The following is a 13,237-nucleotide window of genomic DNA, read 5'->3' on the forward strand; positions in this document are numbered from 1 at the left end:
TCTCCCTGTTGTTCTCCAGGGTGTTGGAGATTATTTAGACAAATATTGTTAGTTATGAGACAATTGATAATTGTATTTGGTAATACTGAAGCTTAAAGAAATTTGTTCAAATCTAAACTACCATTTGCTTTAATTTTCCGCCAAAATCTCCGGCGTCTGACGTCAGTTACAACATGAATCGCTTACCTTGACCGTCACTTCCGCTTACCTTCGCCCTACCTTCGTCTCTCCCAGCACCTGTCCGTCTCTCCCAGCACCTGTCATATCCCAGTATCTGAATGAGAAATCACTCCCATCTGACCACCTCCAGCTGTCTCTGACAGACCGGACAACACTGACAACAACACTGACCTGAAAAACAGAAATATGATATACATAAAAGCCTGATTAAAGAAATTAAACAAAAAAACTGTCAGACATGAGAAGACTGAGTGAATCCAAGATGAGAAACTAATCATCTCATAAACATATCAAGTTTAAATAACTAAAAAACATGTCAAGTAGTAACCTATATTAATTTTATTTAAATTGAAAACAGTATATTTGGTAAACAATCCACTTACCCATCAGAATAAGCAGACACAGACTCCACTGCATCTTTGATTTGACAGATGAAAGTTAGATTTTATTTCTCAAGGAAACAAAGATTTGAACGGAACTTCTTTGATGCACCTTTATGTCAGGAAAGAAAAGATGGATCAGTACAAGATGGTAGGAAATATGAAATATATGTGAAAAAGACCAAGCTAGTGAAAGAAAAATAGTGTGAACCATTATTGATAGGAATTTATCCATTCATTCTCTGCCACCTATCCTTTCGAGGGTCACGGGAGGGCTGGAGCCTATCCCAGCTGTCTTAGGATGAGAGACAGGTCGCCAGTCTGTCGCAACACATTGACAACACCATTGACACTAACACCTGTGGGAAGTTTAGAGTTTCCAATTAACCTACCCACGCAAACACTGTAAGAACATACAAACTCCACACAGAAAGACCCCAGCCTGATGGTGAAATTGAACTCAAGGCCTTCCTGCTGTGAGGCAACAGTGCTAACCACCGTGTTGCCCTAGACACAATCATTCATTTTTATTATTTCAGCAGCTCATGAACAAGCTGATAAACATTTTATGCTAGTTCCTCTTTTCAATAAGAGTTGCGTAACATAAATCTAATATTTTGAGTACAAAGAGAAAAACTATCTCAAATATTCTCTACACATCACCTCTGTACCACAAACATGAAATTATATTACAAGTTTTAAAATTACATGAGACATTTTTTCTCTATTTGATGTCTTCATGAAGACAGCTCTCAAGTAAATATTGATATACACTAAAAGGGAGCTCTCTTTGTGCTCTATCGGATTTGAATATCAAAGTACAAGAGTGTGACTTTCCCCTGAATGAATGATCCACTGATGAAGGGATTTGTATGTTCCAGTTATGAAAGGCGTCATTATGAGTAAACAGGAAAAAGGGGCAGAAAACACTGTGCTGCTAGCTGTTCACCAAGCCAGACCATATAAACATTCATCTATTATCTTAAACTGGGTGTGAGGCACAGTTAATCCGATACCGATATCATAAATTTGGACATCTGCCGATACTGATATGAATCCGATATAGTCGATATAGTCCATTTAATAATCAATAAAACTGTTTTTTAATGTCTTGCTGCTTTTTAAAAAAACAAAACACTGAGGCTATTCTATTATTCTTGTATGCAAAAAATGCACTGCACCCAAAATATTTCACAGTTCAGCAATACTGATCTTTTTATTTTAAATTTTAGCAGAACTCTAAATCTAAGTATACTGCTCCAACTGCTAAGGTTACGCCATGTCGCACGTTTTATGAGGTGCTTTTAGGATATTTAATGGATCTGATTATTTTTTTGTTTTTCTCTCCAATATCCGATCCAGTAATTTAATTCAGGATCAGACCAATACCGATACTTTATATCTGATCAGTCTATCCCTATCATTAATTAATAAACTGGACAATAAATAAATACATAAATGATTTATTACATGTTTTAAATGAAATCAATGGACAAAAAGTCATTACTGAAATATTTATTTAATTAATTTCAATTTAAATGAATGAATGAAACATTTAATTAATTATTTACTAGCATATTTAAATAATTCATTTTGTCACCCCTGGCCCTCCATAAATTATGCTTAGTGAAATCATGCAGGACTGTTGGATGACCTGGATAAAGTCTCTGCTTCCAACATTTTAGTCATTTGAATACATTTGTGTATCGAGGCACACTAGACTGAGTATCTAACTCTACTTCTGCTTTTGCTCATAAACAAATTCTGTGCTGTGGAAACAAATATCATGTTCAGTGAAATGATGTTTATGTTTGTGTAAGGCACACAGACTGTCAGGCAGTGTCATGGAGACTGAGATCGCTCCGGACAGAAGTGAAGTGAAAGGCTCAACCTCCAGTGTTACATGTGATTTATAGAGCGTAAACCACTCTGTTCTTTGTGTGCTTTTGCTGGTAACTTTATTCTTTCTTGAAAAAATGAATGAAAATATAAATTTGATCAATATGTTAGCAGAGACAGAGATATTGTAGAATGTGTCATGGTGGAATAATTGAGAGACTCTCCCAGTAAACATTGGCTTGGCATTATTTTCCATATCAATTATTGCATCCTTTTGTGTTTTGTGTAAGATATAGGTCACAGCCATTTGGCAGTGGAGATTCCACTCAAGTCCAGCTGCCAACTGACTTGAGTGGACCTGACTAGTGGCAGTAGTTGTTTGGTGATGATTTGAGCCATTCTCTATGAAGGGGAGATAAAGGAGGCGGGCTGAAATTGGAGGCTGTCAGGGGGTTAGCCTGCTTCAAAGGAAAAATAAACCTAGTGTGTATGAGGGGGTTTGTGAGTGAATGAGATCAAACAGGACACACTGATCTCTGACTCTCTGACATTTAAGCTATAGGATTCAGTAAGAATGTGATCGTGTATTAAGTAGAGTATGATTGACAAAAACAATTTTGATGAAAAAGTATTCTGTGTAGCTGGTTTAAAAGGCATTTTGCTAAAATTAATTTTCTTTGAGTCAGGAGAGTTTTCTCTAAGCGTGACTTCACAGTTTACTTCAGACCCAGCAACTGGTTCATCCTAGACAAAACTCCTAAACACAAACTCAACAATTTAGTGTATGCTGTACAGTGTAGCGAGGAATGCCCAGACCTCTACATTGGAGAGACCAAACAGCTACTTCATAAACACATGGCACAGCATAAAAGAGCCAACTCCACGGGTCCATCTGCATCTAAAGGTCAAAGGTCACTTTTTTGAAGATGCCAATGTTCACATTTTGGACAGAGAGGACAGATGGTTTGAAAGAGGAGTGAAAGAAGCCATTTAAGTCCACTGTGATCGACCATCTTTGAACAGAGGCGGTGGTTTACGACACCGACTGTCTGCCATCTATAATCCAGTTTTGAGATCCCAGACGCCTTAACGCCCACTCACATCCTCAGCCACCTGACCTCAGGAAATCACATGATAGGGTGGGGCTAGGATTCACAATGAGCTCACCCGAAACCTTGGCTGAGTGTGACCCACACCCATTTATAATCGTAAAGCTGTTCTGCTTCACTGCATGTAGGAAGTGTCAGTCTTCTTACTCCTTCTTTCTTCTGGTCTACCCAAAGGTCTTCTCTAAATAAGTAAAATTCACTTTGTCACCAATAGTTTTCAGATATGCTGTGCAGTCTAAGAAAACATTTCCCACGTTATTACATCACACTCAGCACTCACAGTTGATACAAGCCCACAGATCTATTTTGGTTTTCTGATCATTTCATTTGCAGCCTGGTCATCATCAGAGCAGACTTTTTTCAGTCTAGCAGCAGGGGCGACCGTGGTTCAGGGGGTTGGGAAGCTCATCTGTAACCGGAAGGTTTCCCGTTCAGGGTTTTAATAGTTTTGCAATTTTCATTAGTTTTTATTTTTATTTAGTTTTGACTTCAGATTTTCAATTTTATATCAGTTTTAATTAGTTTTTACCATTTGTTTGCTAGTTTAGTTTAGTTTTTATTTTTTGAAAATCCTAAGTTTCAGTTTAGTTTTGATTAGTTTCAGTTATAGTTTTAGTCATTTTTGCAATAATTAAGTGTAAAAAAATCCCAGTTTCATCATATCAGTCATTCTCTTCTGCTTATCCTTGGGTATGTTGCTATTCCAGTTCTCACATTCCCACATTCACATTCCCACCTATGGGTTCTTTAAAAAAAATAAAAAATTATAATTAGGGCAGATGAGCAACCATTGATACCAGGCAACTATAAAAGATATATCTTGGCCCCAATGAGACTTTTAACTCTTGCAGCACCGGGTGTTCGTAATTTTGGTTCAAGTGAATCGCTAAACTTTTTGAAGGCAACTGCATTAATGTTTTTTGTGGAGTTGTCTCAGGATGCATCACGCTGCCTTGCCTGGGGTTAGCTTCTGTTTCTGGGGATGAGGGTTGAGTGTGCTCCCTTACCTTCTCAAGGTAAGCTAGGTTAGCCTTCTTGTGTGAGCTTTTCAAGTGCACTTTAAGGTTTGTGGGATTTTTTTTTCCCTTTAGAAATGTTCCGCATAATTTGTCTCTTTCCACTACAAGACACTTGCTTTGTCTAAAACACAATCATTTTCAAAGTAATCCCAACTTGGACTCTGGCGCTTTCTCCCGACTTTTGCTGGCGAGATTCTGCGTGGGACGGAGCAGCAACACAGACGACTCGGCTAACGTACTTGCCACCTGCTGGCATAATGAGACACAGCAAGAAAAAAACCTGGAAACTACACTTCATTTTCACCCTTGACTATTGTATGACACACACACATCAACGAAAACTAAACACATTTTCGCTATAAATTCAGTTAATTTTAGTTAGTTTTGTGAGCACTCATTACAGTTTTAGTCTTGTTTTCATTTTTATTTCCGTTAACGAAAATGTTTTTTCGCTTCTAGTTTTCGTTATTTCGTTAGTTTTCGTTAACGATAATAACCTTGTGCCGGTTCGATCCCCCTGTTCTCTCTGTCCTGGTCGTTGTGTCCTTGGGCAAGACACTTCACCTACCGCCTACTGGTGCTGGCCAGAGGGGCCGATGGCGCGATATGGCAGCCTCGCTTCTGTCAGTCTGCCCCAGGGCAACTGTGGCTACAACTGTAGGTGCCTCCACCAGTGTGTGAATGTGACAGTGAATGAATAGTGGAATTGTAAAGCGCTTTGGGTGCCTAGAACAGCACTATATAAATGCAATCCAATCCATTTAACATTTTACTTCTCAACTTATTTTATACACTGACTCACACAATTATTCAACAAATTATATATAAAAAAAGTGTAAATTCACTATTTCATGCCATAAGGCAAGCCTATTCAAATGGCGGCCCACGGGCCACATGCGAACCAGAAGCAACCTGCGAGTGGTCCTGCCTGTGGTCCTGGCAGAAACACAGAGAAAACGCAAAAAATTAATTAATTAAAAAAAATTACAAATTCCTACAGCGTAGTGTAGACTGTGAATGCAACACTCCTAGTAGCCTAGCAATATTTAACCCACAATGCATCGTGATGTAAACATATTAAACTATCCTCGTAATGTATGATGTGACAACAGCGTGTCTTTCTCAGTCCAAAAGTGTAAAATTGACAATAAAACCGTCGGTTTAACCCTGCCTGGACTGACAAATACTATAATATTATTCATTTTACTGCCAAATCCAAATGCCAAACCTATGTGTTTAATTTGCAGTGAATGTGTTACGGTACTTACGAAGGCACCACAATGACAAACACCAGACTTCCTGCACAAACTTTCCAGAGCAATCTTAGGAGAGGGCTGCAAAAGTACAGTTTAATTGCGAGTTTAACAATCTTACAACCGGAGTCGTGCTACCATGGTGAGGGTCCTATACAGCTTAAGAGAGAGCTGCAGCAGCTTCCCTTCGTGTTTGCTGGATCTTGACGAAGAAGAAAAGGCCTTTCACAGATTCTGAAACAGTGAAATGCTGCATGCTGCCCATGGTGGATGCGGTGATAAGTGACGAAAAAATTAAAGTAAGTGTGACATCTGCTATTGAAAACTGTCAGATATGTTCAAATATTCGTAGAGTTGAAGTTCTGGCTTCAGACGAGCTTGAAATGCTGTTAGATGACCTGAAGAAAACTGATGTAATGTCTATAGTAGGACAGACATTCATTCACAGACAGAACTGATAATGCACAGTTGTGCATATATGTCCGTTTTGTGGATGACAAATTGCTCGGCTTACTACTGTGGGACACACAGCTGGTGAATTAATGTTCAAGAAGATTTCAGCTTTTTTTTGAGGAAAATGGTCTGGAAATGAAGCGTGTCTGTATACTTGTGACGGGGTGCTCCATCCATGGCCTACCCTACCCTAAACCATGAAAAATGAGTGGTCAGCAAAATATTTATTTTAATTTGAAAGGGAATTATCAAAATGTTTTTTGTTATTATTTGAATTGTGCAACAAAAAAAAAAGTTTGGTTATGGCTCCCTTTTTCTTTAAATGGACCTTTTGGCGTGCATTTTTGAGAGGTCACCAGATTTACAGGGGAAAAAAGAATAAAAAATTACTGATCATGATCTGCTGCTTACTGGCTGCAAAAAAAATATCTGGCCCAGATAAATTCCTCGGTTTGAAAATCTGTCCCAACTAACCTTTTAGTTGAATAGCCATGCCATAAGGGGTAAATAGTCATCAAAGGCACTATTTATTGCCAACTACAGGCTAACATATAATGCAAATGCAGATGTAGATCAATCAGCAGTACTCTGGATTCTGTGACTTTATCAAAAACTGTGTGGCAGACAGGATGTGGAACCAAATGCAGGACTCGGGAAACTGACATAAACTTAAGCATCTTTAATGATGAACTTCTACAAGATACAAAACCACCACAGATCAGGCACAGACAATTCAAAACAATAACTCTTCCAAAACAACCACAAAGGAGGAGAAACACAGTTATGCGAGAGCACGAAACAAAGGACAAGGAGAGGCTGAGACAATAATACACAGCAGATAATGAGGGGAGAGGAAACAGGTCAGGACAGCTGAAACTAATCACTGAGGATGAGACAGCGGAAGTAGAACTAAACACAAAACACGAGTGACAACAGAACATCAAAATAAAACAGGAAATAAAACACTGAGACCAAGACACAAAGATATGAAGTTGACAGAGACAGAAGACAAACATGAGACTGAAGGAACAGAATGGAGCACAAAAGGAGATCAACAAACCTAAAACCACGAGGACGTCATAAACCCACAAAACACAGAAAGAATCTGAAGATCTTTGGAACAGAAGCTCAGAATTAAAGACATCAAATAATCTCAAAGACATTTGTATCATTTATAAAGAAAATAAAAAGGAAATAACAGGAAGCTAAATATCAACAACCCAGAAAACACAACCATAATCCAAAGTTCAGCAAAAACACAAACGTAGAGAAAATCTAAAAACAGTCAAAGACTCAGGGACCATGACAGACCTTTCTACCTAGGTCTTCACATCCACATCACTTCCTGTTTTGTTAATTTATATTTTCCTTTTAATTTAGCAGTATTTACATTTCAGAGTATTTCAACAATCACTCTGCTTTTACATTAATTTTATTGTTGTAGTGTTTTTGTCTGCATTTCATTCACCTGCAACAAACTATTCTGTGTCTTTAAATGTCCACTAGGTTGCATTGATCCACAGTAAACATGGAATATAACATTATACATTAAACTCTATCGTTACCTTGATGGCAGATTGTGTATATATATATATATATATATATATATATATATATATATATATATATATATATATACATAGGTGAAATTGATGAGTTTTTAAATTAAAAAATGTCAGTATTAGTATTGTTGTGTTTACATCAGTAAAAACACTATATACATACACAATATATTTCCTTTACCAGGTTATGGAATTGAAGTACATTCTTTATTTTATGTGGACATATTAATATAAATCAATAAAGATATTTTATTGATCATTAGGGTTTCAGAGTGACTTGTAACCATAGTGACTGAGCCTGACATTTGTCAAGAGTCTTTACATTTGTGGCTATTTCTTGTCTGCTTGTCTAATAACTTTGTTATATATAAGCATCACTAACTTAGAAAAACATTTCAAAAGAACTGATTCAAAAGCTGAGATTGCACCACATGCTCACCAGAGAACCTTTTCTATTTTCTGTCATTCATCTCAAGACCAGTGTGACACATCAGCATCAGCATAATGTAGATTAGTTAAACCAGGATAATTACAGGTGATTTTATTAAGTGATTTGATTTGTTATTTTTTAGGTTTATAGGTAATCAGTAAGTGAGGTTAAGTTTAAAACTTACTGTTTGGAACAAATGAAATTATACGTCTCATTATTCCTGCGACTGAACCACTCATGCTGTCCTCCTCTGTCCACGCCTACAGACATGTCACACCCTTCAGTCTTCCCCTCTGTGGCCCACTTGTCATAGCAGACTACGTAGTCACTGACCCACAACCATAATCCCAGAGTGCATTTGTAGCTCAGTCCGATCCAAACATAGGGACTGTCAGCACCCTTGGCTTTTTCCTGGACCCATCCCTGCACCTCAGGGTTGGTGATAGAAACCAGCCCCTTGTAGTTGTTTTCACAGTAATTCAAGGCATCCTTCCATGTCTTGTTTTCTTTGATCAGGATCAATTTATCTGCTATAAAAACAAAATGTACAACAGACAATAATGACTACACAAACACATCATAATGAATCTTCTCAGTAATGACAGCGGTATTTAATTTTGGAAAACAGAGAAAACGTTTGTACAAACTCACCATCATAACAGAAGAAGTGTTTTTTTTTGTCACATTCATCAGAGCTCCATTTTCCTGATCTGTTTAACAGAGTCATAGCACATGTCTTGGTGTTTTGTTCATCATTGAATAACTGCATATCCCAGTATCTGAAAGAGAAATCACTCCCATCGGACCACCTCCAGCTGTCTCTGAACAGACCCATCCACACACTCATGGGACGGCCATTGAACAGGGTCTTCATTTCTTCTCCATCTACCTGATCGGGTCCACTGGCCAAGTCAGTGTGATTGTATCTGCAGTAGCTCTGAGCCTGTGTCCAGTTCATAAATGTTTCAATTAAATGCAATGTTTTCTTGTCTTTCTTCATTCCTGTGAAACCAACAGAAAAAACACGGTAACATCCTTCAATTATTTGTCTCCTGAAACTTTTTTCTGAAATGACGGTTATGTGATTTCTTTATGTTTTCAAATCACAATATTATAATATAATTTAAAATTATCTCCTCACCATCGTAGCAGATGAACCATTTTGTAAAATCACATGAAACATCTGCCAGCTTTTTATCTCCATTATCGTATCTTTTCCTCCCACAGTTCCCAGGATATGGTTCCCAGTTTTGTCTTCCACTCTGATCCCAGCTGCTGTCATTATGAATGTATTTCACTCCTGGCAGAGACCAATGCCACGTCCTGTTTCCACCTGCATTGTTCAGTCCAATCCAGGCTTCTCCTTGATTCTGTGTGGAGTTACGGAGTCTGCTCATGTCTGTCATGTCAAACACTTTGGCCAGGTCTGTATATTTCTCTCTGCAGTATCTCTGTGCTTCATACCAGCTCTTGTTTTCTTCAATAAAGTGGTACTCATACAGGCGGCATGTAAAGAAGCAACACTGACCTGAAATACAGACAAATGATATACATAAAAGTCTGAATGAAGAAATTAAACATTACAGGTTGAAACTGTCAAATAAATCAGTCAAACATATCGTTGAATTCCTTTTCAGGAGCTTCTCAGTAAAACAATAATTATCCAGCTAACATGTCAAGAAGACAGACTGACTTATAAACAGCAAAAGAAAAAAAAGTGCTGATACAAGAAACGAATCATCCCATCATCCTATCAAATTTAGATGATGAATAAAAGCTTTGCTTGATAAAGATGGATCTATATTCAGTGAATGTATTGTTAGAAATATTGCAAATCTTTAATGAATTATCATTATATTATATTATATTATATTATATTATATTATATTATATTATATAGTATAGTATATTTGGTGAAACAATCCACTTACCCATCAGAATAAGCAGATACAGACTCCACTGCATCTTTGATCTGACAGATGAAAGTGATGTTTTATTGCTCAAGGAAACAAAGACTTGAACAAAACTTCTTCGATGCACACTTTATGTCAGGAAAGGAAAAAATTGATTAATATATGATGATAGGAAATATCACAGGTAAACTTACATGTTATAATTTATTCTCTACAGTAAAGAGAGCTCTTTTTGTCCTGGTCAGGATTTGAATATTAAAATACGAGCGTGTGACTATTTCCGCTGAAAGAATGATGGACCGATGAGAGCGTTTTTTTTTCTTAAAAAATTCCAGCTGAATTGAATTGAAAGGGGTCATTTACAAATACGATTCAAAGATGTTTATGAGCAATCAGGAAAACATGGAAAAAAAGCACTGCACTGCTAACTGTCCAAGAAGCAAGAACGTATAAGTAAGTAAGTAAGTTAAGTTTATTTATTAAGTGCTTTTCACAGACAGGCAGTCACAAAGCATGCACACAAATATTAAAATAAACAATAGAATCAATAGACATTATACACAATGTAAAAGATCAAATGTAAATAATGTAAAGAATATAAAATATGTAGATCAACAAAAGGCATATAAACATGTCGTCCTTATTTGTGTTGCTTAATAACTTCATTCATTGTGAGGCACAGGGGGAACTTGATCTACTCAATAATGAGAATATATCACAGCTTCAGCTGCAGCTAGTAAGATATCTACTCATTTTTAATCCAAACTCCACATAAAGGTAACTTTTTACTGAGCAAACAAGCCTGACTAGGTACAATAATACTTTATATACACTTGCTCTGGATGTTATCAGCCCCACAGAGATGACCCCCATGACATAATATGATCTGAAGCAGGTGTTTATAACTTAAACTCTAGGTTTGACCACTTTCAGTTACTCAGCTACAGCCGATCAACTAATTGAAGATTATTGAATCAAAAACATAAACAGTGCTCATAATATATAATGTTACCATCCATCCTCTTAACCACTTGTCCAACTCAGCCTGGAGCTTATTCCAGCTGTTTGTGTGAGAGGCTGCTTATGTTTATTAGTAAAAACAGTCATAAGAAATATATTACAGGTGATAAATAGTCAATAAATAGATCATAATGGTTAGAAAATTCATTAAAAAAAAACATCAGCAATGATATAATTTATGGTATAGGATTTCATTTGTTTAAAAACATGTTAAAAGGTTAAAAAACTTGCTAATTCATGGTGTTTTTATGTTAATTCAGGTAAAATGGCTAAAATATGTGTTCAGAGTCTTATTGTGAAAGGGCACGGGGACTCCTGTGACCAGCCACACCCAATCAGGTTGTTCACAGTGGTTCCCAAACCACTGTGTTATGTAGTGTGTGTGTCAACTGTCTATTCTCTGTCTTTTCAAAATAACAAGGCGGCAATTTAAACTTATTTTCTGGTCTGTGGTCTTTATTACACGCTACACTCATTACTACTCTAGTAGTCGAACCTAACTGGTCCTAGTGTACTGTAACGACTACAGAAGTGTTACAAAAGTAGAACTGGGGGCATGGACCATGAACCACCAGTCAGAATAAATAGAAATAAACTCCACAACATCTTTTATATCAGACATATTTGAGCTGACATAGAGACAGTTGGGTAACAACTCTTTTCTGTCCTGCATGAATTGCGTATGTCAGGCTGAAATATGTAAACCACAATCAAAACGATCAACACAGAAACATATTTATTTTAATCTATTTTTTTTTCCAAATTAGGCCCTGTTTTTATTTGGTAAGGCATTTATAATATAGGTAATATAAAATAACTGAAATACTTTAAAGTCTCTCCAAACATTACAGTACATAAGTCGCCCAGCATAACATAGAAATAAAGGAGGAGGACAGAGGGAAAGAATAGAAAAGAGCTGCAGCTAAATGCTCGTAAATTAGTGCCAAATGCCAGTTTAATGTTCCTCTAATATTTCAGTTTTTCATACTGACCACTTTAAATATAAAGATAATCCTTTGAAAAGTTCTTTTTTTTTTCTTTCTTTTTTGTTAAATAAGTGCAGACTCACTTTGTGATTTGGTCTGATCCTGTGTTTTTGTGCTAATCATGAGTGAAACTTTATCCACAATCAGTCCCAAATTTTAGCTTTTTTAGTCGTCCATATTAGATGAGGGTAGTGGAAAAATATAAGTGCTCAGTTGTACTAAAGAAATTACTCATGTAAAATATTTTAGTTTTTATATGTGGTCAAATAATATAAATTCATTAATTTTAATGTTTGAATCATATGAAGACCAAAAAAAAGAAACACTGTCAGAAATGCTGAGTAATGACATCATCTACACTCGATCTGTGCATATGTACAAAGATTAAATTACTTAAGAAAGATTTAAACTTACATCTGGTTAGTTCTCTTCTTGATGTCTCTCCTCAGTGTGTTCGTAAAGACTGCTGTCAAAAGCAGGTTGTATGCGACACTAACACAGAGATCTTGTTTGCCAAAGGTCAGGATTTGACTATTGAAATATTCCAGCAGAATGATCCAGTGTGAGATATGTCAGATATGAAACGGGGATTTTATGTAATCATGTGGAAAACAGAAATATAACACTCACTGTTGAATATCGAACGAGCAAGAGCAGGAAGAGGAAAGAAAATGTATAACTACACATAAATCTTTCCCATTTATAGTTGCTACAAAATGCTCCAGGTTAAATTCAATGTTCAGTGACACTGTTAGAGTTTTCTGTTAAATGATGAGACACGAGGACACAAAGGAGGTAAGAACAGTAAATACTAAACTCCAAACTGAAAACAAAACACATAAAACTAACTGGACTGGTTCACTATGAAATGCAGAGACATCAAGGACATAAAATAAAATGATTGGCATTAAAAGAAGATCAAAACCCATGAAAATGTACACGTACATTCCATTCCATAAATTCAATTTTATTTATACATTTTATATTTTACTATGTACAAAGTATTTTTTATAAAGAAATCTAAATTATGGAGACATAATCAATACTCAGATATGATGCAATCTGCCTGTCGCCTCGACTCTAGCCCGCACAC

General features: G+C 36.5%; 1 protein-coding gene across 2 annotated transcripts; it reads right to left on the reverse strand.

Annotated features, from left to right (window-relative positions):
* Window positions 1–8,405: 8,405 nt before the first annotated feature.
* LOC118455810 (C-type mannose receptor 2-like) lies at window positions 8,406–12,593 on the reverse strand. 2 transcript variants are annotated; one of them, XM_087839289.1, is made up of 5 exons: window positions 12,559–12,593; window positions 10,157–10,266; window positions 9,367–9,753; window positions 8,877–9,227; window positions 8,406–8,752 (listed from the first exon to the last, which is right to left on the reverse strand). In XM_087839289.1, the coding sequence occupies exons 2-5, from the start codon at window positions 10,188–10,190 to the stop codon at window positions 8,406–8,408; spliced, it is 1,119 nt and encodes a 372-aa protein (XP_087695415.1). In that variant the 5' UTR covers window positions 10,191–10,266; window positions 12,559–12,593. The 2 variants fall into 2 exon arrangements, with proteins under 2 accessions (XP_087695415.1, XP_087695414.1); XM_087839288.1 differs by lacking the exon at window positions 12,559–12,593 and having other exon boundaries at window positions 8,406–8,755; window positions 10,157–10,190.
* Window positions 12,594–13,237: the final 644 nt, after the last annotated feature.

Source organism: Neolamprologus brichardi, chromosome 3 (genome assembly GCF_056152115.1).
Source record: "Neolamprologus brichardi isolate AB-2024 chromosome 3, ASM5615211v1, whole genome shotgun sequence".
NCBI classification, from domain to species: Eukaryota; Metazoa; Chordata; class Actinopteri; order Cichliformes; family Cichlidae; genus Neolamprologus; species Neolamprologus brichardi.

Coding starts and splice junctions, on each gene's coding strand:
- LOC118455810 (XM_087839288.1), bottom strand. CDS start 10,190: ATGCAGTGGAGTCTGTATCTGCTTATTCTGATGG. Junction 9,754..10,156: donor GTATCTGCTTATTCTGATGG/GTAAGTGGATTG, acceptor TCTGTATTTCAG/GTCAGTGTTGCTTCTTTACA. Junction 8,756..8,876: donor ACACTTCTTCTGTTATGATG/GTGAGTTTGTAC, acceptor TTGTTTTTATAG/CAGATAAATTGATCCTGATC.